The following is a 26,160-nucleotide window of genomic DNA, read 5'->3' as shown; positions in this document are numbered from 1 at the left end:
GTATATTGAACGTATCCTAGGGTAAACCGTTTAGTCAAATAAAAAAGTTGAATGACATTCTGACATTGTCATTTTTATTGACAGGCGACGGATGTGCAATTTTAGTTTATCTTTTATACTAATACATCTAAATTCTAATCGTAATCAGATTGCTATGTGAATATATTTGTAAGCTTTCATGTGTACAGTAATATACATATGACATAATGCAAAAAGGTTAAAGCATACTGTAATAGAAAAATTAAAGTAATATGTAACAACTTGCTAAGTCAATACATAAAATAAAATGGTATTTTTTAATCTCTGGTCAGTACTACAATGGTATTTAAGGCCTTTTATAAAATGGTTTTTAAGAAAAACTACAAAGCTTTGCGAACTACAGAGGATATGCTATGGCGATAGGGCTGGAGCCGAAAGAACGTGCAATATTGAAAAGTCATTAATGTTGAGTCGAACGCAAGATATTAAGGAGGTTGTGTCATTTTTAGATTCAGTAGTTAAAGAACGAAGATTTATTTCATCCCAGTTTCATGAAATTCTTGATCCATCTATAAACATCATCTTAAGAGTTAAGAAAATAAATCCTAAGCTACATGATGCTTTTGTACCTTCATTTCGAAGAAGCTTACTACAAATTTGGAGCTATCGACAACTGGTGGACGAAATAGAAGATCTTCGTCGGACCCAGTTTGATAGTAATAATTTAGACCATGAAGATAAACTATTGAAGTTGTGGGATTTATTAGTACCTAACAACCCTTTAGAAGCACGGGTGACAAAAGAATGGCAATACATTGGTTTTCAGGTAATTATTGGTAGTATCTAGACTTAATATATGACATATTTGTTCCATATTGTAACGATTTATATTTTTCAGGGAGATGACCCAAAAACTGATTTTCGTGGTATGGGACTTCTCGGCTTAGAAAATCTATTATATTTTGCCTCGGAATATCCTGAAGTATCAAGTCATGTTTTAAGCCATTCAAGACATCCTAAATATGGATACACTTTTGCTATTGTAGGCATCAATTTAACTTCAATGGCTTATTATCTTCTTAAGGATGGATCTGCGAAAACATATATGTTTAATGCTAAACAGTATCTGCCTTGTATTAATTTATTTCATAAATTTTATTGTTATCTCTTTTATGAGTTTGACAAGCTATGGATAGAGTCCAAGCCTGAAAACATTATGGAGTTTTCTGTAATTTTCAAAAAGTTTGAGAATGCAATACATACTGAATTAGCTGACCCAGCATCTGTGTTCAGAATAAATATAGAGGTTGATACCATTTAACAATTAAAACTAGTCATCACATTGTTTTATAGATCTTAATGTCATATTTTATATTATAAAAATATGCATTTTTTGTGTATAATTTAGCAAATGAGAAATTGACCTTAGATATGTTATCACTCACACTGATATTGAAATATATGGTGCTCTAATGAGTAACAATGCTTGTTTAAATATAAATTATTTTTATGTAAGATGAAACAGTTCATGTGTCAGTACAATTATGCAGTATGCAATATCAACAATTTTAATTATAGCTTTTTAAAATTATAATTGTTGATCACTCCATGACATGTTTGTGATATAATTATTGTCTTAGTCACATAATGCAAGGTATTTTTTCACACTATGAGAAATGATTGCAAATAAAATTCACATAAGCACAGATAATAGTTTCATTATTCAACCATGAAATAAAATATTAAAAAAATAATAATATAATAACTTTATTGAAAAAAGTACAAAATATTTACCTACATTAAACCATTACTTAAAGTTTGGATATGGTCTCACTATTACTTAATGCAAAATATACACATAAAATATATTAAAACCCAAAATTTAAATAATAAACCATGCTTCACATAAATAATGTGGACGGATGAATGAAATGCAATATTACTACCCTGCAAATATAAAAGCACTTGTTTCAACTATTTTAAAACATTTTATTGTCTAAAGTTTGTTCTTCATTTACTCTTCTTGTTTTGCGTTTGTTTGTCTTTCTTAATAGTTTTAGGTTTAGATTTTCCAGCCTTAATAATTGCAATGAGAGCTGTAATAGCCACTAAACCAAAACCGACAACACCTATTTGCCAAATCCATGGATATCTTGCTAACAGGTCCAGTCCAAAAGCAATACTATACCTTATCATATCTACACACCAATCAACCAATTCATCACTGAAAGGTTAAAATAATATTTAAAATATAAAATATTTGTAGGTTTATCATTCTAATTTGTAGATGCTTATACAAGAGATATAATTATTTATATACTTGCATTTGATATATTAAGACCAGTAAAAAAAAAAAGAAAAATATTCACATTTCAATTAATTAACTAAATTAAATGCTACATAGTATATAAAATTAATACTTACAATGGTGATGAAAGTAGTGGCACAGCTTCAGCCTTTGAATTTTTATACCAATCTTGTGCAAATGTAACAAATGATTTAATATCATTTTTAGGCAGATCATATCTGTATACTTTGCCTAAGCGGAAGCTGAAAATTTTAAATTACATAAAAAAATACTGGCTTTGCACATGATAGGAATTTATTCTTTAATTTTAAAAAGAATAAATCTTTTTTATATTTACATTAATAATTTAATTATTGAATTTCCATCACCATTACCATCATTATCTAATAGTGACTATAAAAAAATGTGTGATGATGATCTTCAATAACATTGATAAGTATATAAATATTATTTGAACTTACAAAAGAAAAGCTGGTAGTTTCTTGACTTTAAAACGTTTAGCAGTATTTAGACCTGCTAAATTAGCATCCATCCTGGCAACATTAATCCTGCCTCGTAATGTGGCACCCACACCTTCCCAAACAGCATGTAATCTTTGACATTCCACACAGGATGCACCATAGCTGTCATTAATTCAAAAAATAATTATTGCATATAGATTTACCCCATTTGTTCTCTATTTACACAAATAAATGTGTAAAAATAAAATGATAATGTGGTGACATCTATAAACAAATATAAAAATTTACTTACAACATAACAAACCAATCCCCTGTGGTAGCTCCTGTTGCAGCTTGAGTCATATGTTCAAATATTTTATCTGTTAATTCCTTGACTGCCGGGGACTGATTCTTTTCCAAAAACCCATAAACCTCATTTTCATCTGCATCACCTATTTAATTCAAACTTAATTATGAAAGTATACCTTCAGTTTCTATTATCATCATTAAATAAATAACCATAACAAAGTGTTATGGTTATTTTTATAATTATAATAGTAAGTATTAAGGTTAGTCATATCCAATAACTTCATGTATAAAAAAGAATTTACCATCATATAATAAGGGAACACCATGTCTAAAGAAAACAATTGCTGGCTCCTTAGTTGGACAGTAAAGTCTTGCTAAATGACTATTTACTGCCTTTATAGTTTCAGCATTCAAGTGCTTCTGGAAATCTTCATACAAACTATCAAGAGTTTTTTCGAATTTGTCACATATAGCACAATTTTGTTTTGCTGAAAAATAAATAAGTGTATATAATTGAACCAAAATCTGTAGCAGAGAATCCAAACAAAACTAAGTCACACTGGAGGCGATCTGATTACTTATTTTTAAATATGTTTATATACTTACAGAATAGGACAATAAGCTTTTCCTCTTCTTTTATAAATTGCAACAATTCATCATCACTTACACTTTGCAAACTTTGGCAGTTAACATTTAAAAGTGCTAAAAGCAAAATTAACCAGCCACTTTTTAAATACATTTTGTAAATAGGGATGGAAAGGATCCACTTGGCTTGTTTTTAAATTAAATAAATCGACTTATAATTAACTATATAAATTCAAAATAATGTAGACAGAATCATATTTACGACCCTGGATAAAAAAATTATTTGAAATTATATGAATTAATCTACTAAAATATTTTTTCTTCTTATCAAGGTCAAATATAAATATCAATAAAGATAAGGTTAGGAAACAATGCAAAATCCTATTTTTCGAAGTATTCTATAAAGTATAAGTTAGACAGGTGTCAGTTAGTTTAGTGTTGACAACTGTAATGCATCACGGTAGTCTTATGATATAAATTTTTAAGTATGTAACTTTAATAATTGAATAAACAATAGAAAAACAACCCAATGTGTGTTTTTCTTCTTTCCATCTCTTTATTTTTTTTTTTTATTTCAAATCGTCAAAGAATCTCCTCCGAAACTGGATAAATATGCTACCATTTTCGTCAATATCTTTAATTATATATTACAAATTGGTATTTGTAGAATAGGATATGAAATGGTGTTGAGTTTGATTTGTCTCAAAAAGCAATTTTTTTGTGATTTATGATATCTGGTAATTTTTACCGTTGTAAAACATCAAAGAGTATATAATATGTATTTATATTGATGACCGATCTGATCTGATTCGGGTCGAAGCCTCTCAATATAGTCTGTTCCAAGAGAGGTATAACTTTTGAGATCAGTGTAATCATCTCCACTATACATCTCCTCTCATCATTCGATATATTTTGTTTTATAGTTTATAGTCAAGATTCGTTCCTACATTAACTTTGGTCAACTTACACTATAGTACTCATTTTAATATTTTGTTTTCATTGTACATATGACATTGCCCTTGTATATAGAAAAATAAAAACTTGACACCAAGTATTGACAGTTATCGTTGATATTTGTGTATAAATTAAGGTTTTGGTTTAACCTGATCTTTACATTTGGGGGTCTCTATATTGCAGTTATTTCTCCGCTTATATAGGACCACATATTTGATTCTTATGGTACGAGAAGCGTTGCGTTGCATCACAACATCGCTATGTAATCTTAATTGGTATAATATCTGAGCTGTGAATAGGGTTTAAAATACACAAATTTTTATAGTATATATTATATTTAAGTTTTTTTTTTTGTGCGTTTTTTTCCATTATTTAAGAAGTTCTACTCCGTAAATTTGACATTTAATGAAAAGACATGTGACAGTTGGCAATTTGGCATTGATATTTACGATGATTGAGGTTTGAGAAAACGAGAACTATTCAATCCGTATGAAATTAGAAGTTGACATATAGTTCGTTGAACGATACAAAGCGACTGTTTGTATTTAAGCAATTTTTATTTATCTTATTTGAGACTGAGAGACATAAAAGGTAAATTAGTCATCATAACTTCGTAATTATTGGTTTATTTGTTATTAAACTGTAGATAGTTCCTACAGTCATTTTTAGATTTATCATAAACATATCCGCCCTTTTATTGAAGTCGCGAGTAATTGATCTAACAAGTGACTAGAACTTAAGGTTAGCCTGTTTTTAGCCTTGTGCTTTAACTTTAAAGTAGATTGTTAATGTATCATTTGCTAAGAACTCTTTAAAAACAATTTATAAAACTATGAATCATCGGTTGCTTTGCTAATACAGAAGTGAGTAACGAGTACGAAATAAGATTGAGAGGATTCTTATTGGAATTTTGGAAGCTAATAATAATCATGGCAGAATTTGAAGAAAAAGTTATAATGACCCCAAAGAGTAAAACACCCACATCTACTGTATTGATAGTTGAAAGGAAGGTAATAGAAGCAGAGCCTAGTGATAAAATACATGTAGCTGGAGGTGATCACACTGGTATCATAATAAACAAGGAAAAAGTATATGGTAAGTTTTAAACTTAAGTTATTATCAATTTCTATTTTAATTATTATTTTTTTGTTGTTAAATATACCATCAGGTTATTAAATTTAGAATATTTTAATTAAAATTACTATATTATTTTCCTCATCAGATTACAGTACTCTAATAAAAATTGATTATAAAAGGAAATAAAATTGTTATTTAGCCTAAATGTATACTCCATGAATATTTTTCTTTTTTCATTTTAATTATACAAATTATTTTATTTTTTACAGAAAATGGTGTAACAGAACCATGCCATGCTCAGCTAGAATTCTGTGTTTATTTGGTGTCTGCTGTAACTGGTAATCATACACGAGAAGCAAGAGCTCTCCGGTTTTGGTTCAAACCAGAAGTTACTCAAAATGAATGTCCCCATGAGGCACAAGCTTTCTTCCGTGAATTAGTTAGCCCTCAAGACTTTCCTAAAGGTATTTTTCTTAATCTTTACTATAAGTAAAGATTAATAAATAATTTATCAATTTATAAATATTATATTTTGTACCTCACATTTCAAGGCCTTTTATAAGATTATTGTTTATATTTTCAGATTATGTTGGTTTTATAAAGAAGATAATAAAGCTTATGCAAAATAAATATCACCAACTAAAACTTTTAGAAGTTGAACTAAGACAAGAAGGAAGTGGTCCACCGCCTCCAGGTATGTTTATTAAATATATATATATATATAATATATTATATTTTTCAATAAAGTAAAGGTATAAGGTATTATATGTCTTCTGAAATAATAAATATTTGTATTTATTATTATATATTGCTTTCAATTTTTTTAATAAAGATATCTTGTTTTAATTTTATGCCACAGAAGCGAATGGCGATATTACGAGTAAGGCAATTATATACAAGTATTATAATGGTTGTATGTATTTTATTTTTAGTATATTAAGCATGTTGTGTTTTGCAAGAGATGACGTATACATTAATAATTTACATATTTTTTATATATTTTATGATGATGATAAAACAAAGGTTAACTAACAGGATGGACTGAAGCATGTTTCACATAAATAAATAAATAATATGTTTTCACTTTTAACTACAAATTTCAATTTTCACATTGCTTAAGTGATCCATTTTTTTTTGTTTTATTGTATCTTTATAGTTATTTTTACTGATTTTTCTAATGAATTATATATGTGTTTATAAATTATCACTATATATATTTTTTTGGCAAAGTATAATATCTAGTATGCTAAGTTTTATTGTCATCCATACAAAGAGTGTGAACAAAGTATCAGCTTAAGCAGTTGTATGACACTGGTTTAAAATTATTGCAGTTTTGACCTAGACATACTAATATTTGAAGTTAATAAAAGCTAGTAAATTACAATATGAATATGGCCAACTAGAAATATTGACTAATAAGTAATCAGCTGTTTGGTTTTGTTAATTTGCTATTTTATCTCAATACTGACTTTGAAAATTAAAAATGCATATTAAAATAATATTCTAATAAAGATATATTTGGTGTCTGGAAGGTTAATAAAAATAAACTCGAAATTTTAACTCTCAGTATGTAATTTGGTAAGGCTAATTGTAATTGAGTCAGCAGTATGTGATGATGCGTATGATGACATCACCAGCATCAGAATAAAATGAATAAGAATATTTAAAATGATGTAATATTGTTGATTACCAAAGATAAATATTAAATTTTTACTATGCTCATTATTAGATTTTTTTCGTTGATTTTTTTTTTAATAATTACATTGTACAAGTCAATTGCTTTGTATTGCATTGCATGAAGTTAGGTTTTATATTAGGCATTATTCACAAACAATTTAATTATAAATTTGTTTTACTTTTTTTAGCTTTCATCGAAGACACAGTAAACCAAACATTTATATCAGAGCAAAAGGTACTTGATATGATCGAAAATGCCTATCCTAATCCTTTGTCTGTCGAAGACTTTGTGACGTAAGTATCTAATCATGATTTGTAATGTTCATCATACTATCCAAATTATGTTGTTACAAGTAATAAGTGCAATTACCAAAATGAGATTCTAATGGTGTACCAAAGTATGTATAATTTTATTTTATTCTGGTAACTTGCACAAGAAATTTGAATGATTGTCAGATTCATCGATTATTATTCATCCAAACTATATAAGATATTTTGTTGAAATAATGGGGGTCACGATTTTCGTATTAACTGAAGTCGAAAATTTTCTCAAAAGTTCAAAAGTCAATAAAAAAGTTAATTGTAATACGTATATTAATTTCATTTATATAATTTTAAATAAAAATGTTTGCAATGCCAGTAAACTATTAAATTGATATGTTTTTTTTAGTGCAGGAAAATGGTCAAAGACTGAAGTAAAAGATGCACTCGAGTCATTGGAAGAAAAAGGTTTAACGCGTTTAATGTCCGACGGCGTGTATGTGCGTCAGCACAGTATCGACACACAAGTAAGAGTTATTCATATTCATTTTTTATGCTGATAATAATATTAACATAATAACTATTGTGTTACTGGATGATGTCACCTTGGACGGTGTGTAATAGGAATCGATCCTTATTTTTAGTATACTGATTTCTTGGGTCTAAAAGTCTTAAAAATAGTCTCAATGACATAAGTTTCACATTATGTACTACATGCAATGATATTATAATAAACAGATATGTTATACCTATACTAAACAACAGAAAAAAGTGTGCCGCGCCGGGGACCTTTCATTTTACATTTCGTTACAAGTAAAAAGGATGGCTTGATAAAAACAATAAGTAAAAGGGATAACTAGATGTTTTAATTACGCAAAACGTATTACTGGCATAATTATGATATATTAGGTTGGGGAAAAAGTCTTTTCGCATATAGTATGTATGAACTTGTAATAAAATCTCTTTGGCTATACCATTTGTATCTGGCTGGTTTTGGTATCATTAAAAAGTTTTAATTTTAAAGAAGGCACTTCCAAATTCAAATTAGGAATTTGTGTGATTTTCATTTGTTTTTGTTGTTGTTAAAATGAGTGAATCTAAAGAAGATATTCGATACATTTTAAAATTTTACTATAAAAAAGGTAAAAATGCAACTCAAGCCGCGAAAAAAAATTGAGATGTTTATGGACCTAATGCAGTATCTGTGAGAGTAGCGCAAGTTTGGTTTAAGCGTTTTCAAGCCGGAAATTTTGATATCAAAGATACATCTCGCTCTGGTCGTCCTGTTACGGACAAAATTGATGCCATTATTGAAAAAGTGGAGCAAGATCGGCATATTAGTAGTTACGATGTAGCTGAAGAACTGGCAATTGACCACAAAACGGTTTTGGCTCATTTGAATAAAGCTGGCTACACAAAAAAGCTCGATATATGGGTGCCTCATGAACTCACTGAAAGAAACCTAATGAACCGTGTACTCATTTGTGATTCTTTATTACGACGTAATGAAATCGAACCATTTTTGAAGAAGCTGATAACTGGTAATAAAAAGTGTATCACATACGACAAGAACGTGCGAAAAAGATCGTGGTCAAAGGCCGGTCAAGCTTCACAGACTGTGCCAAACCCGGATTAACTCGCAACAAGGTAATGCTGTGTGTATGGTGGGATTGGAAGGGCATCATTCATTATGAGCTGTTACCGCCCAGCATGACCATCGATTCAGAACTGTATTGCGAACAATTGATGAGATTGAAGCAAGAAATTGAGAGAAAGCTTCCAGAATTGATCAACAGAAGGGGTGTGGTTTTTCACCATGACAACGTTAGACCTCACACATCTTTAGCCACTCAACAAAAATTACATTACATTAAAGAGTTTGGCTGGGAGGTATTAATGCATCCGCCGTATAGTCCTGACCTTGCACCTTCAGATTTTCATCTGTTTCGGTCTCTGCAGAATTCCTTAGGCAGTGTAAGGTTAACATCACGAGAGGACTGCCAAAACCACTTGTCGCAGTTTTTCGATCAGAAGCCCCAAAATTTTTACAGCAATGGGATCATGTCACTACCAACAAGATGGCAAAAAGTTATGGAACAAAATGGCACCTACATACTTTAGTCAAATGTAAATAAACTATAAAAAAAAACTTTTTGAATTTTCATATAAAATACGAAGAAACTTTTTCCCCAACCTATTATAACGTATTACTGGTATAATTATGATGAAAACGACTACGGCAAACGTCCCAATTAGGACGTTTTCTAGTCTTCACTTTTTGCGCGTTAATGACATATCTGTTAACTAGAACATCATTGACTACATGTGTGTCTTTAGCTATTATATCGTGTTCCTTCACAATGTTTCTGTCAGGTGGTGAAACAAATGCCTACTCTGTGCTCGTCGCGACAGCCGACCATAGCCGTTGTGACGGCTCTGTACTGCGAGAAGCAAGCCGTCGATGCCATGATGGACAATCAAGAGACGTATGTCCGATACACTACTGTCGGTGAGTACGATCATTTAATAATTATTATACTGCTACCACTGTGTCAGCAGCAATAGTTGTAGTAGGATATATCTATAGTATCGGAAAATGCAATGGAATGAAATTAAAACCGATTACTGTCGTTTTACACAACCAATAGAAATAGCTCCCTATCGCGCCATTCGACGCTATTCGTCGCTATAGATTCACGAGTCAGAGAAAGCAAGTGCATGTAAATCGACGCGTCAAATTGACGAATATATTAGGTCATATGATATCACAAGTTATTACGTTTGTTCAAAGATCATATTCGCATGAGAAATAAATATTGATAATTTGGGATAGCGTACTCAATTCGGATGTGATTGGTTTTACGAATTTTGCCGATGCTACATCTAAGTTGTGTCGTACTATACTTAGTTCTCAATACTAGTTGTGCATTAGAAATGTAAGGGCTGATTATAATTTCTTACGATGCCATGTGATATCGTGACTACTGGCTGACTAGTGACCATCTAAGTCAGCTGGTCCATTTGGTCATTCCCATTTCATAAAAAAGGTGAGTAAGTCAATATCATTTGACTCATAAAACTTATTTTATGCATTCAATAGTAGTACTTAGACTGCCCTTATGATAGCTGTAGCTAGTTACTACCCTCGCTTTAAAAACTGCAGATGTGGAAGTCCTTGGTTCAAATCTCGGATTACGGTAATAATAATAGATTGTTTTGGACGACCTCCGTGGTCGAGTGGTGTGTATGCCGGCTTTCATGGTTACGCCACTCCGAGGTCTCGGGTTCGATTCCCCGCCGAGTCAATGGAGACTATCATTAGTTTTGTATGTTGTCTTAGGTCTGGGTGTTTGTGGTACCGTCGTTACTTCTGATTTTCCATAACACAAGTGCTTAAGCTACTTACATTGGGATCAGAGTAATGTATGTGATGTTGTCTCATATTTAACTAACAATAGATTTGATATGCCATAGATGTTACCTGGCCTATCCTTCTTCTTTTTTATTAAAAATAATAATAATAATAATAAATACGTCTAAAGTTACGACAGTTGTATGTACTCCTATTTGGTATTCAGACGTATGCTGTTTTTTTTTTCATAATCTAATATTTGATATAAGTTAGGTAAGTTAGAAGGATGGATGGATCTGCATTTCAAACAAAACAGTCTTCGTGACCTAGATTTAAATATTCTTTAATTAGTAATTTAAAATGGTTAACGTTAAAAGATTAATAGCAATAGTAATATAATATCTCAATCACCCACCGTAATCTACTGCTAGACATAGGCCTCTCCCACGGTGTGCCTAATTTTCAATAATTTCTTTATTATATGTAAAAAAAAAAACAGTTTTTCATGTTTTATAAGTAATATATACATACATGTATTATTGTTAATATTGCGTTGCATGTGCGTATTGGAGGTGACGAAAAACGCATGTAAGTAGAAATCATGAATACCAAAACAACACTACGGGTACCACCTTAGTTCCCAGGGTTAGTGGCATATAGGCTTTGTAAGGATTTATAAAATTTGTTACGTCCGCAATGTCTATGGGAAATGGAGACCACCTACCATGTGGATCATTGGCTAGTAGATAGATTTAAATCAAAGTATTTCATATTTAATATATTCGATTAATAAATTTTATTTGTTAATATTTGCTACTTTTCTCAATTGTTTAACTTTGTCCTAGATTATTTTTCAAGTTATGTGTATGTAAAAAGTACAAGGTTTAACGTTGGATTTTTTATTTGAAACTAGAATATTATGTATGTTACATACCATACATACTAAAAATATAAAGAAACCAAACATCCATATTCTATAACACCAGTGATTACGCTTCATAAAGACAATATGCCACCAACCTCAGTTAACCTGAATACAACAATACTTCTGCTTTTGGAGTATTTCTTGCTTTTGCCATACTGGTGGAATATATGATGAGTTCTCTCCGCCTTAACTCGCCAGAGGGGCTTGCACAACTCAAATCAAATCAACTTTATTCAAGTAAACTTCACAATGAAGCTTTTTTGAATCGTCAATAATTAAATACTACAAAGCTCTACCAGCAAGTAATTTATTATATTTATACTTATTATCAAGTATTGTATTTATATCACAATTATTATTTAATGAATGACATAGCATCGATCGTTTTTCAACTGACTTCAAAAAGGAGGAGGTTATCAATTCGTCTGTATTTCTTTTTGCATTTAAAAGTGTATTTAAGAATTTTTTAAAAAGTATTAAGTTCTTTAATCACCCAAAGAAAAGCTGAAAAGATCCAATTCTGTAGCAATAATTCAAATCTGACCAAAACCACTAAATTTTCATGTGCTTAATTATTGTTTTTAATTTAACTCATGCATGGAGAATATTCTGGAAAAGCAGATGTATTTTAGGCTGTTTATATTATTTTTAATTTATTAAGTACTTAAAAACTCCAGGTTGTTATAAACATATAGATAATCTATTAATTATTTTTAATATTGAAAAAAAAAAGAACTTCACAAGTCATTTCAACTTAGTACACTTTAATAAAAAATACAAAACAATAACATTTCACATAGGCATTAAATATTACATGGGTGGGCTCATTCTTAAAAATATATTTTATGACTATAATATAAATAGTTTCAAAATGCTTGCTGTTCTTAACAGATATAATACTGATATATAATGGACACATAAAGAGTACAACACTTATACATATTCTACAACTAAGGATATCAGTTGCAAAATAATAAAAAATCTAATTACGCATATGTAAATGTCAGTTCTTCAACTTTGATTACGTCATTGCTTAATGTGAAAAATGTGATGTTTTCTAATGAATTTCTGTCCACTTCTAAAGGATCCAGAGAATAATCCCCAATAGCGATATCTATGAGCATTGAATCTTCATAATTTCTTATTTGTATTTTTAACTTGAAATCTGAAGCTAAAAAAAATGTTCATTAATATAACAAACCACTACAATGTATTTTTATATTTATTTTAGATTATCTCTATATGAATATTGAATAAAGTATAATTCCATACATCTTAATAATTCAACAATAAATTAACTTTGTAGAAGCAAGAATATGAATTATAATTTTTTTTACTTACTGTTCAGTATTCTTGAAGGCCTTTGACTGTCTGGATCTCTTGGTCCACTATTGTTTGTTACTAATGTAATACTGTCTTCAGAAAAATCTATTCCCATTTGTAGTACAAAATCCTGATTATTTGGAGATGGTACACCACTTTTTAAGTTAAAATATAACCTGGAAAAATAAACGAAAAGTTTTAAGTTGTATAATTGTACTCATCCAATCAAATCTCAGTTAATAAATATGAGTATCTTTGATCTAATCTATCGCATATATCTAAAAATTGTGTATTTATTTATTCAATTAATAAATAAACAATATTTAAAATGTTCTTGCAATTAGAAATATTTCCCTGTAGAATATAGCTAGAGAATATATTTTTGGCAATATATCTTCAACAGCATTCCATCTTACTAAAGTAAAGTAAAACATAATAGGCTCGATAAAATCAACAAGAAATAATACAATAATTCGAAGTCTGACCAATGTATTATTTAAATAATATTTTTGTTTGAGGTACTAAAAAAATATTTCAGTATTGTCTAGGCGTGACTCAATAACTGTGATGCTTATCTATAAGCGATAAAAGTGTGTAAAATATCTGCATGATTTTTAAGTGAATCATGAATTCTAAATTTACTATCGAGTTATTTTAAGGTTTTGAGTTTTGGGTGGCGGTAGAATTAACCTACCATACCTTAACAATTTAATATATGAATATTGGTTATCATAAGCATCTGATAATAATGATTCAGAGATAGGCTATATGCCCTGAAAGTTATTTATAGCATAGTTAGATATTTTATTAAATAGCTTAGTTCAGATTGCAAATATAAAGAGTATACTTACTTCTCTCTATTTTCAGTCATGTTTCCACGTATACTTATTATGTCGTCATTTTTCAAAGGTCTTGGTAACCTGAATACTTCTTCGTTTTCTAGTGTTGACCACATCGTTGTCTGCGTATGTCCGTTTAACCTCGTCCCGTATGTATCATGTTCTGTCCGATTGCTAGTGCTGAAATTATGTTAAACTATCATTGAATATCATATGTGAACACACTTCTAAGTTTGTAAGCATTTAAAGTCGTATTGTTCCACCGTAGGATTTGTATAAAATTAGTCACTTCAATAATTTCAGTACCGTATACTTCAATAGAAATTTCGTAAATTTGTTATTTCCTTTTATTTTATACGATTGAATTCCAGACGACTGTTTTGAATAAATATTTATTTCCGTTTGTATTAAGCATTTTATATGAAGTTATCCATTGTATATAAATACACGTTCGTATCTTTCTACAAACTAAAGTAAAATGCGTACGGTTTGACAAATGTTGGAGAATTTTGACATTGACATAATGTTTTCGTAAATTGGAACATACAAAACTAAATCTAACTAATAATCCAACTTTTAAATTGTATCTGTCCGATTGAAATGTGGTGTTTTTAAATACTTTAACAAAAAACACTAAACAAAATATCAGTGTAGTATATATTTCGGTTTCAAAACTTAAATAGAAACCTTGACCTATAAGGAAGTTGAATTGATTTAGAATTTGGGTTTTAAAGTTACACTTTTCTAAAAACTGCGACGTTCATCAAGTAAATGGTATTCATTAAATACATATGAATGCATATTTGCACTGTTAAAAGATGAACTTTATTTTAATAAATGACGATGAGAATAGAAATAATCTATTACATACGGCGAATATAATCTTACCCTATTAAGCACTCGAAACAAGTTTTAAGCATCGTTTGTATTTATTAATAAACACTAACTCAATAACACGTCAGTTTCTATAAAAGTTTTTTTTACACTAGCTATCAATAAAGATTTACAGATGGAATGTAGCATTGACGGAGATGACGTAATGTCCAAAACAAACACGTTCACTGAACGGTATATGGAAATACAATACACACCTTTGAGCAAAGAGATTTAAAGTCTTTAATGTCTTTGCCTTTGAGATTACAGCTACCTTCGCACCGCATCCACGAGTACACAGCGAGACGTCAGACCAGACCAATAGCACAATTAATGTAACTGAGAGTGAAATTTTAAGAGAGCCTTATATATTTTATGGTTGGCTCAAAACGAATCAATTTTAATATATTAAATATATTACATTGTAAGCATATTTATAGTTTAAAAAGTTAGTCATTGACAGGGAAAATTTAGTTTAGGTTATTTTAATGTTGGTTAGGAGTTGTATTTAATAATATAATAAAACAAAACAACATACAAGATCTTATACGTCAAGAGGGAATGTCCTCCCAACGGAGTTTTTATAATTGGCGAACGTTATTATTTCCGCCACCGAATATATTTTAAGTAGTGTCGTGGTATTTAATAGGTACCTTTTTTTTTTTTTAAATGTAGTTATGTCCCTGCGATAAATTCTTCAAACCCTTGAAATCAATTAGTGGCTGTACGGAATAGCATAAAAGTTTATTTTCAATCGTTATCTACCTGCTTACAAACAATATTATTAATGATTATAAATTATAACAATATCAACCCATGAAAAAATTTGAACCGAATTTGTTCCCTATTTTGACCCAAAATTTTCATTCGATCAATACATGTTAACTGTCTGTCCGACGAATTGATTATTGGTGTATAAAGTAATTTAATTCATATTTCAATAAGCATTCTATATTATATATGATATCATCATATATTGATTTCTAAAGTAAGTAAAATAACAGCCTGTAAATGTCCCACTGCTGGTTTAAGACCTCTTTTAGTGTTTTGAGGACAACTTTTGGAGGTTAACTACGTAAATATCTTAAGTCCAGTACTTGTATTTTTTTGTTTTTAAATAAATTTTTATTTAAAATATTTATTATTTATAGATTGATAAAAAACTGCTTTGAGCTTTCTGCCGAGCCCGTTTGAGTAGGTACCACGCACTGGTAAAATTTGAAAAGTTTAGCTTTATATTTATAAAATATTTCCATACAGTTATACAGTGTTAGTATATTAGGTAAGTAAGAAAAGTCATAGGTTCAAGATTTTTATTAGATCGGTCAAAGTTCAATTGAGTTGATTAAGTATAATTGTAAATTATGTTACAATGCAAATATAATGCTTATTAACGTTTGAAGGCACCATAGACGTCTTCCATTTGATTTCACGGGTTACAGGGATAGGACAAATGCTATCTTAAATTATCCTCAGCAATAAATTTTATCATTATGCCTAATTTCATTTCGATCCGTTCAATCGTTCTGGTGTGAGTGAACATTTGCATTTATAAAATTAGTAAGATTAAGTAATTATCCTTTAATCCAGCTTCATGAGCTCACGACAAGATACTCAGTAGCTGCTCTTTTCCAACATATCGTATGACACAACATAGATGTTTATTGAATTTGCCGATGCTACATCTAAGTTGTGTCGTACTATATTTCAATCAAATACAATTAAATTATCTATAGTAACATTATAAATACGAAAGTATCTCCAACTATTTGTTACACTTTCAAGGCTAAACCATTCATCTGAATGATGTTAGTTTTGAAATGAGATACTTTTTATACCAAACATCTGACAAGCAGTGGCACGTGGGCGAACTCTCTAGCGTAAACTAGTATACTATGTATAACCTGCTTGAAGGTCATCAAGTAGTAACTCCACTTTTTTATCATCTACATTACATTGTGTTGAGTAATATGCCTTATTTATAATTACTTTTTTATCAAACGATTTATTTTGATGAATTGGCAAAGATAAAAATATGTCTATAGTTATAGAATCGAATACCTAGGAAGGGTTTATTGACTTTTCATGGTCGTAAATTTGGCGATATCTTAACGTCTTGTTTATATCTGATTATATAGTCATAATGATGTATCTTTTTATGAACATACATCATATTGTTGTAAATATATTTTGTGTAATTTTCTGTTTGTTCATCTCGAAAGTACATCTCGAAAGGAGTCTTTGAAGTTTATCCGATTTTACCTTGCTGTGCAGTGCTATCAATTCATATAAATTGGTCGTAACTTTGTATGCACAGTGTTATAATCGTTTGGTGATGTAATTGCATTAATACAATTATTACTTGATTTGTATTGTATTACTTTAAATTATAAATTTAATGTAGAAAGTGTACCTAGTAGGTTTGGAATTCTGCCTACGTACTATTATAATTTGTTTTGCAAAAGTAGACATGAACTGGAATTGGCGGAATCTATATATGCTTGGGGATATTGCTAGATTAATCAATATATAGTAAGTTATTTGATCATACTGTATGTAGGCGGACGAGCATGTTACCACCTGAACGCATTTGACCATCATAAGACGGGCTTGCTCAATCCAAATTCTACCGCCAAGCAAACATATATGTATATTGTATTTGTGGTAGAATTAAAACTCCAATCTGTTTTTAGGGTTCCTTACCTCAAAAGGAAAAATCGGAACTCTTAAAGAATCACATTGTTTTCCATCCGTTTGTATGTAAAAACCCTTTATCTCGGGAACGCGTAGAAATTAAAATGATATATCTCATCACTGTCACTCAGTCTTTTGCCACAAAAAATGTAGGTATATTCCGACACTCTCAAGAAAATTAAATATGTTATAGACTTATTTCTTATGACTTAGAACTATGAAATTTATCAAATAATACTTATACTTCAAGTATAGTGAAAAATCTGAAAACTATACATTTTTTGAGTCATTATATAACAGGGTCTTGATACCAGGTACGGCGCGGATGTCTAAATTTTGCATAGAATTTACCGTGTCATGTGGGTTATGGTGGGTTTGGGCACAAGCTTGAACAGATCTTTAATTATTTTTATGATGTACAGTTTTAGATTTATGATTTTTAAATTATAGATAGATATAGACTTTTATAATATTCACCTATTAATTCGTACCGAACATTTGGTAGGCAAGTCCGATTCGACTTGATATAACATCTATTATATGTATAAGGAAATTCAAGATGTCCACGCTATTTGAGTATAATTTTTATGCAAGTGAGAAAAGGTGATTTAATTATTTATTGGGAATTCGTAATATATGTATGAGATATACCAGGTAAACGATACGTTAGTTGCATACGCATTAGTGTTTGGAAATTCACGTCAAGTCACGGGATACGATACATCCTAGAGTCAAGGTCTTCAGAGGTACCGAGAGTTCGAGACGTTTTTTTATCGGAAATGAAATTCACTTTTGTGTAATTAAAATTCTGATTTAATTATTTATTAGGTTTGCTGGAGAGCTCTACATTTGTCATTCATTTCTAAGAATTGGGATTATCGGAGACCACGTTTTATCAATTTCATCTTTAAATTTCCAGGTTTTGTTGGATTTCAAATTAAATTTGCATCGCCAATCAATCAACATTTCCAAATGGACTCCTCCTATCTCACATTTGATTGTAGCGTCATTGTTCAAATTAAACATGAATTGTACTCTAATTTAAAGGGAATTTGTCGTTTATTCTGTTCGTTGTCGCTTCTTGTTGTTGTCTTTCCTCTATTTTGATATTCTGCGAGAACGCTTTTCTTGAAATGATTTAGATTTGCAGCATCTTTGATCATGGCCTTATTATCAAATCCATTATATTTCTTGTCTTCGGCTGGGCAAGAAAGCCATTGTCACGCGAAATATTTCCAATGCAGGTACACGTTTTCTGGCGTCTTTTTCTTTTTACTAAACTTTTTTTCTCTGTTAAGTCCATGTTGAATTATCCTTGTTCCTAATTTTTACTGTGTTAAGTCTACTCGTCTTATCTTTTCACTTTGTTCCTAACTGTCCACTTTGTCCAATGTAATTTCAGTGTTAGCACCTTTTTTCTTAATTCCTGTGACAAAGATTTATAAGGAACATTTGGTCGCTTATATGATCATCAGATCTTTCAAATTTAAATTTACCGCTTGGTCTCTTATTTTAATTAGAAAAGTTTCAAAACTTGCCCTTTCCTCTTGTTTGATGAGACAAAAATGTCGCGTGGTGTCTAATTTTGTTTGGGAAGTAAATAGTTATCTAGTTTACTGAGAGATATTCTAAAAATATCTACATTTCCCACGGGTACCATATTTTCACCAAGTCTGTTGTAGATAATTTTTTGCGAAGCACTTCCCCCTAGCAGTTATTTTATTCGGAATCTTGATATTATATGTTCAAGATAAATATGATGATCGTTTCGACCAAAGCACTGTCGCACTAAATACCGACAATATCTAATTTATCAGGTGGCGTTAATTGATCAGCCATACTTAAAGTGGGTCGACCTGAAAATACACCCAATTTAATGGACGTACCTATTAAGACGTCTTTTAATTTAATAACAGTAACTACGTGCAGTGCAATAAATACCTACATACGGGTACTATACTTCTAAAAGAAGTCCGATATGTTCTAATTTCAAATTAATGAACTCTTTCTTAATATAGCGTTGGTACTTACAAATTAATGGATATTTAATTCAATAAAAATCGGGAATTGATTTGGAACTTTTCGTAAGACGGTATTTCCAATATTTATATGATTAGAAATTTAACTTGGACCGAACTAATAATAATAAAAGTTTTTACTTTTGTAATTATTAGTTACTCTAAATATACAGATAATTTATATAATTATCAATAATAATTATCAAAATGTATTTGAGTTTAGGTTTGTATTCTTTATGTAAGATTGTATATAATATATATTTGTATATGATAAGACCTGTGATTAAGCAAAAGTAAACAAATTAAATTTGTAGAAAATACAATATTATCAAATAAAATAAAATCGCTAATGAATTTTCAAACAAGTATTTAATCATAGCAAAATATTAAGTAGAACACAAGAAGGGATTATTACAATAAGTATAATTATCTAATTATCTTGTTATAATTATTATTTAATAAAACAACAAAAGTGCATTGAACTAATAACATGTAATTTTCCTAATAACATATTATATAGTATAATAATAGTAATAATCGTTAGTAACACATGTTCTATTAATTTAAATATTATTAAAATATGACGAAGGTAGTAATGGTGGGTAAAGGGTTTTATCTTTTTCCATTCGATTTCAACGTTTGGTAAATTGAAATCTTATATGACTCAGTACAATTTTTTTTGTAAACAGCATTCCATAGATTACTTTTTCTATTTTAAAATAGAATTCTTACGTAAATATATTGTAATGTGAAATGTAAATACTTTCTTTAAGATTACATGAACAATTTATTCACTTCGTAATGCCATATTCGTTTCTCTTAAAATTAAAAAAATACATTACTGACCTTATCCTCGTCGCCACTCGTAATTATAACGATCACACTGGCTTCTACATGCAGTAGGACCTCAGACGCACGTCTAATCCGCTCGGTGGCTAACACACGAGTCAGATAACCCGTCATCGTGATTTTCGGCTATCCCCACCACTCGTGAACATGAGACAAACACTACAGTATCATAGATTATTGAAGCTGTGATATCGCATCAATTCGATGTCAAATGTTTTTCTTTTTTGCTTACGTCGTCTTGTGGTTGGAAAAGACCAGATAAAGTCGTAACATATGTATTACAAGTAATACATTAAGTACATGACATATTATTATGATATGGTATTTATGTCATGTATTTACTTTCACACCTGCAATTATTTCACATTTCTGATTTTAAAATAGATTTGTCTTATATACTTGCATGCAAGTTGCTACCTAAGTATTAAATTCCATCTTAGTCTATTAATTATTTATTGAAAATATATTTAAATAAATTTACATTACAAATGACAAAACGTGAACATATGTGTTTTTTCCTATGATTACTCCAATAAATAATAATTGAATGATAAAAAATAAATTATTTCATTCACTGTGCGTTATACATACGTGCCTTTATTTATAGTGTAAGAACAGGCAACGATAAGCGCTAAAATGAATACCAGTGATTGAACACATCGAATGCGTGTGTAAACAACACTAAGATCGAGTTTGTTCGAACAAGTGCGTAAATTATGAGGAAGATGTGTTTCGCATATTATGTAGACGTAAGCTACTAACAGGAAGATTGTCGTTTATTCGATTTTACTCTTGTCTTAGTTAAGTTGCGATACAAACTTTCCGAACTTTGTCACCATGTCGATAGCCCGATCATTCAAGGCACAATTGCTCAAACTTGTATCGATTGATTTGATTGATTTAGAATTCCAAACATTCCAAACTTTGAATATCCCTATAGCGTAATATAATTTGCGTGTACAGTCGAGGTAATAAAATAACAGGTATTTAAAAAAGAACATTGATTTATTCGAAACAAAACGCTCGGACCAGCCGAGGAACATTTACCTAATTAACTTAACATTATATTGACTAGATTCTTTATACAACTCAATCGTGCAACCGATATAGGAACAGGCAAACTGACTTTGCATTAAAAGTAATTTTCTATAATATGGTAGGTACATTAACTAATTACTTTGGTTATTAAACTATCTTTATATCTTCTCTTTTAAAGCTAAACGTAACATTATGAACATTCGAGAATCCTTTAACAGTAATGGAATCGATTAAATCAAAAGAATGAAAGTTAATGAATTCTCCTAAAGACCCTCGGACGATACCGGCTCCTTCGTAATATAATTCCATGACGTGTTTGTCTGTATCATCGTCTAACACGGTTCTGGCGTTAAATTGTAAAACGAATGGCGAAGGATCTGCAACATAACACATAAAATTTACTATGCTAATTGACATAATTTACTAAGCAATCATATTCTTATTATATTACATATGGTATGTGGAATAAACATCTAGCAAGCTATCATTCATTTAAATTAATCACACAATTATTTATTTTGTCATCATAATTTTTATATCATTACGTTGTATAGAGCAGAGATGGCCCAGTGGTTAGAACGCGTGCATCTTAACCGATGATTGCGGGTTCAAACCCAGGCAAGCACCGCTGTTTCATGTGCTTAATTTGTCTTTATAATTCATCTCGTGCTCAGCGGTGAAGGAAAACATCGTGAGGAAACCTGCATGTGACAAATTTCATAGAAATTCTGTCACATGTGTATTCCACCAACCCGCATTGGAACAGCGTGGTGGAATATGTTCCAAACCTTCTCCTCAAAGGGAGAGGAGGCCTTTAGCCCAGCAGTGGGAATTTACAGGCTGTTGTTGTATGTGGAATAATGCTTGTTTAATATGCTTACATGATATGATCTTCGGTTTCGGCAAAGAAACAGATGTTTCAACGCCGTCGTTGGTCAGGAGAAACTTTTTTTTCTCAGGAATATATTTAACATGGTACTCGTCTTTTGCACTCATATTCTCCCCCGAAAATGTTAAGCTTATTCTGTAAGGAAATTGTTTATTTAACACACAGTGTAAGAAACAACAGTATATTTATAAGATTAATGTAATTTCATAAATAATTAATGATCAAATACGATATCCTTAAAAAAAGGAATCTATTGAAAAAGCTTAAAGTTGTCAGATCGATTAAACTAAACGAAATTTGCTTTAGTTACAGGATACTTAATAAAATGCAAAGCTAACAATTTTAAAATACATTTTAAATAACCCAAAATGAATTCGAAATGTTTGTAATCACGGACATATTGTATACGAGCTTTTGATTAGATTCGCATTCACTTATTCGTTTTTACGCCTTTTAATGGGTTAATTAGACAATCAGCGCTTCAATTGCATCGCATAGAATAGTTTGAAATTAAATTACTGGAAATTATTCATAAACCAGCTGTGCCCGTGACGTTATTCGCGTTTGAATTTAACAAAAAAAAATGTAGCCTAAGTTACTCCTTATTATATCAGTTATCCACCAGTGAAAGTCCCGTCAAAATCGGTCCGGCCGTTTCGGAAATTATCCGGAACAAACAGGCAGATAGACAAAAATTGTAAAAAATGTTATTTTGCTATATGTACCCTGTATAGACCAGACATTGATGATGATGATACATACATATGCATTGAGTAAAAAATGGCTATTTTAATATTAGAAACAGACTGTCCGATTTTATTATACGTATAGATATAAACACCGGTACTTACTGGTCATGTTCGTTGTTTAACATTCCTCCTAGTATAATGTTCATTCCACTTTCAATAGCGATGGGAAGCTTCAGAGTAACACTTTCATCAATCGGTCTCAATTCGGTCCGATTAAAAAGAAAAAAGAAAATTATCATATACATAAAAAACTCCATTATATTTCACACTATTGTCTATTTGTAAAGTAAATTTTATTTGAATTATTTGATTAATTAACACTATATACAAATTACGTGTTTAATGTCTCATGTATAAATTACTAATGATACCTTTGTAAATACAATACGTATATATATCATTAAGTAATATAATGATTCACGACGAATATTCGTTTCGTTAGGTTTGGTTTCTAATATGCACGTATCCGTTTAACTTAACCAAATAATTCCTTTTAAAGATGAATGAAAATCTACACGTTTAAATTTTTTACTATAAAAGGCAAAGTTCCTCATGACATACTATCACAATGACGTATATACATATATATTATGAAGTATTGTGGCAAAACGAACTAAATAATGGATTTTGTGAAATTTAGTTTTTGATGATTTAATTTCTTTTTGAACTGCTTATAAAATCAATTATTATTTTATTTGCGACGTTTTATTATTCTAGAATTATATATATGAAAAAAAATTAAACTATACATTGTGATCCTAAAATCATGTGATCTGTATATTTGTTTCACAGGTGAATCAAATGTCTACACTTTGGGTACGATCGGCAGTCATCGAGTTGTCACCACTAAGCTACCATCAGTTGGAAGGACTAGAGAAGCAATGACAGCAGCCGGAAACACCACAACAAGGCTTCTTGGAATTTTCCAAAAGGTGAGATGTTTTCTTATATCTAAATTAATCTATGTGTAATTAATTTAAGTGTAGTATAAATTCGCTTCGCTTTTTTAGACAATACAAACCGCTATGTCCCTAAATGTTAAATCTGTAATTTTGTTTTAATGTCAATCACATGGTTTAAAGTGTCTGAAAATATTAAATGGTTGATCTATATTAAAAGCACAATGTATTTTAGGTACTTCAATCAAAAATCAAAATCAAAATATACTTTATTCAAGTGGGCTTTTACAAGCACTTTTGAATCGTCATTTAACAATTAAGTGAAGCTACCACCGGTTCGGAAAGTAGATTCTACCGAGAAGAACCGGCAAGAAACTTAAAAATTAACTAACAGTCATGTTAGTTAATTTTTAAGTTAATACAATTATTAAATTAATATATCCTGCCTGGAAGTCAACAGGTATTAATTCCACGCTTTTTTATCATCTACAAAATCTTGTATCGAATAATACGCTTTTTTCACCAATGTATTTTTTATAAACGATTTGAATTTACGAGACGGCAAAGTTAAAAATGTCTGTGGAATTTTATTATATAAATGGATACCTTGCCCCAAGAAAGATTTATTGACTTTGCGGAGTCGGAAACTTGGTGTTATAAGCTTATCCTTACTTCTAGTGCATATACAATGATTATCACTGATTTTATCAAAGTTATCAATGTTACTGTGAATATAAATGATATTGTTGTAAATATATTGCGACGCAACAGTGAGTATTCCTACTCTGTTAAAAACATCCCGAAGAGAGTCTCTAGCTCCAAGATTATAAATAAACCGAATTGCTCTCTTTTGTAAAATAAAGACAGATTCAATGTCTGCAGCGTTACCCCAAAGTAATATGCCATATGACATAATACTGTGAAAATAACCAAAATAAACTAAACGAGTGGTATCAATATCAGTTAGTTGTCTAACTTTTCTAACCGCGTATGCTGCGGAGCTGAGTCTCCCTGTTAGGGACGACAAATGGGGACTCCACTGAAGTCTGGAATCCAATTCTATTCCCAAGAACACGGTAGTATCGGCTACATCAAGCGGGCCACCGCTTAAAGATATATTATAATTTTGCTTCCTAACATTGGGTAGGGTAAAAACTACACATTTTGTTTTTTGAGTATTCAAAACCAAATTATTTACATTAAACCAATCTTGTATCTGTGATAAGGCACCGTTGACATCGTCATAGTCAGTTTTTTTCCTGTCAACCTTAAAAATCAGTGAAGTATCGTCAGCAAACAATACTATATCACAAATACCTTTAACAAAGAAAGGAAGGTCATTTATATATACTAGGAATAGAAAGGGACCCAAAATTGAACCTTGTGGAACACCCATTTTTAGCGTAGATCCAGTAGACTTTATTCCATTAATGAAAACTTGCTGGATTCTTTGACTTAAGTATGAAGCAATGAGATCAAGAGCCCTACCTTTAACGCCGTAATATTTGAGCTTATAAAGAAGCGTCTCGTGTTCTACACAATCAAATGCTTTAGATAAATCACAGAATACTCCAATAGCATTCTATGATTTCTCCCAAGCATCGTAAATATGCTTAAGAAGCGCAATTCCCGCATCAGTTGTTGATCGACCTCTTGTAAAACCAAATTGCTCACTATGAAAAATTTTATTTGTACCAAAATGGATAAGAAGTTGATTTAAAATATTTTTTTCGAAAATTTTACTTAAAGATGGGAGTATTGAAATAGGCCTGTAATTATTGGGATCGCTCCTATTTCCATTCTTAAAAAGTGGTAAGACTTTACTACATTTTAACAAGTCAGGAAATGAACCCGTGTCCAAACTCTTGTTAAAAATTACTGCTATATATGGAGCAATATCGTGTATGATGTTATTTATGAATTTTACCGAAATGCCCCATACGTCGTTAGTTTTTTTAATATTGAGTGTTTTAAATACTTTTATAACGTCTATTGCAGAAACTGTTTCAAAAGAAAAATCAATAACGGATTTAGAAACATATTTATTTAATAATCTAGCTGCATCTAATGTAGATGATTTTAAATGAGATGTTATTTTATTAGGTATGTTATCAAAAAATAT

General features: G+C 30.3%; 5 protein-coding genes across 9 annotated transcripts in view; 2 read left to right on the top strand and 3 right to left on the bottom strand.

Annotated features, from left to right (window-relative positions):
• LOC124532202 (ELMO domain-containing protein 2) lies at window positions 1-1,685 on the top strand. The gene is made up of 2 exons (XM_047106952.1): window positions 1-805; window positions 878-1,685. Exons 1-2 carry the CDS (start codon window positions 287-289, stop codon window positions 1,298-1,300), a joined length of 942 nt encoding a protein of 313 aa, XP_046962908.1. The 5' UTR covers window positions 1-286; the 3' UTR covers window positions 1,301-1,685.
• A 45-nt stretch (window positions 1,686-1,730) lies between these two features.
• LOC124532201 (thioredoxin domain-containing protein) lies at window positions 1,731-4,049 on the bottom strand. Its single transcript, XM_047106951.1, has 6 exons — window positions 3,643-4,049; window positions 3,339-3,524; window positions 3,041-3,179; window positions 2,749-2,910; window positions 2,404-2,529; window positions 1,731-2,203 (listed from the first exon to the last, which is right to left on the bottom strand). Exons 1-6 carry the CDS (start codon window positions 3,773-3,775, stop codon window positions 1,990-1,992), a joined length of 960 nt encoding a protein of 319 aa, XP_046962907.1. The 5' UTR covers window positions 3,776-4,049; the 3' UTR covers window positions 1,731-1,989.
• Window positions 4,050-5,004: 955 nt separating this feature from the next.
• The window catches only part of LOC124532257, a 28,907-nt gene continuing 7,751 nt past the window's right edge, over window positions 5,005-26,160 (top strand). Inside the window, exons 1-9 of one of the 4 annotated variants that reach the window (XM_047107047.1) lie at window positions 5,005-5,166; window positions 5,437-5,670; window positions 5,922-6,116; window positions 6,236-6,346; window positions 6,512-6,532; window positions 7,518-7,623; window positions 8,000-8,117; window positions 9,964-10,099; window positions 23,932-24,071. In XM_047107047.1, coding sequence (XP_046963003.1) covers window positions 5,505-5,670; window positions 5,922-6,116; window positions 6,236-6,346; window positions 6,512-6,532; window positions 7,518-7,623; window positions 8,000-8,117; window positions 9,964-10,099; window positions 23,932-24,071 — 993 coding nt within the window. In that variant the 5' untranslated portion in view covers window positions 5,005-5,166; window positions 5,437-5,504. Of the gene's footprint in view, window positions 5,317-5,436; window positions 5,671-5,921; window positions 6,117-6,235; window positions 6,347-6,511; window positions 6,566-7,517; window positions 7,624-7,999; window positions 8,118-9,963; window positions 10,100-23,931; window positions 24,072-26,160 lie in introns of all 4 variants that reach the window. The other 3 variants (XM_047107045.1, XM_047107046.1, XM_047107049.1) reach the window with 3 other exon arrangements.
• Window positions 12,612-15,112, bottom strand: LOC124532258. 2 transcript variants are annotated; one of them, XM_047107050.1, is made up of 4 exons: window positions 14,918-15,112; window positions 14,042-14,209; window positions 13,209-13,366; window positions 12,612-13,038 (listed from the first exon to the last, which is right to left on the bottom strand). In XM_047107050.1, the coding sequence occupies exons 1-4, from the start codon at window positions 14,947-14,949 to the stop codon at window positions 12,854-12,856; spliced, it is 543 nt and encodes a 180-aa protein (XP_046963006.1). In that variant the 5' UTR covers window positions 14,950-15,112; the 3' UTR covers window positions 12,612-12,853. The 2 variants fall into 2 exon arrangements, with proteins under 2 accessions (XP_046963006.1, XP_046963007.1); XM_047107051.1 differs by lacking the exon at window positions 14,918-15,112 and adding an exon at window positions 14,336-14,534.
• Window positions 21,506-23,441, bottom strand: LOC124532259. The gene is made up of 3 exons (XM_047107052.1): window positions 23,242-23,441; window positions 22,383-22,525; window positions 21,506-21,878 (listed from the first exon to the last, which is right to left on the bottom strand). The coding sequence occupies exons 1-3, from the start codon at window positions 23,394-23,396 to the stop codon at window positions 21,649-21,651; spliced, it is 528 nt and encodes a 175-aa protein (XP_046963008.1). The 5' UTR covers window positions 23,397-23,441; the 3' UTR covers window positions 21,506-21,648.

The sequence above is a fragment of the Vanessa cardui genome, chromosome 9 (assembly GCF_905220365.1).
Source record: "Vanessa cardui chromosome 9, ilVanCard2.1, whole genome shotgun sequence".
Taxonomy (NCBI): domain Eukaryota; kingdom Metazoa; phylum Arthropoda; class Insecta; order Lepidoptera; family Nymphalidae; genus Vanessa; species Vanessa cardui.
Note: the sequence above shows the minus strand (reverse complement) of the source record. Positions and strands in the feature narration are given on the sequence as shown.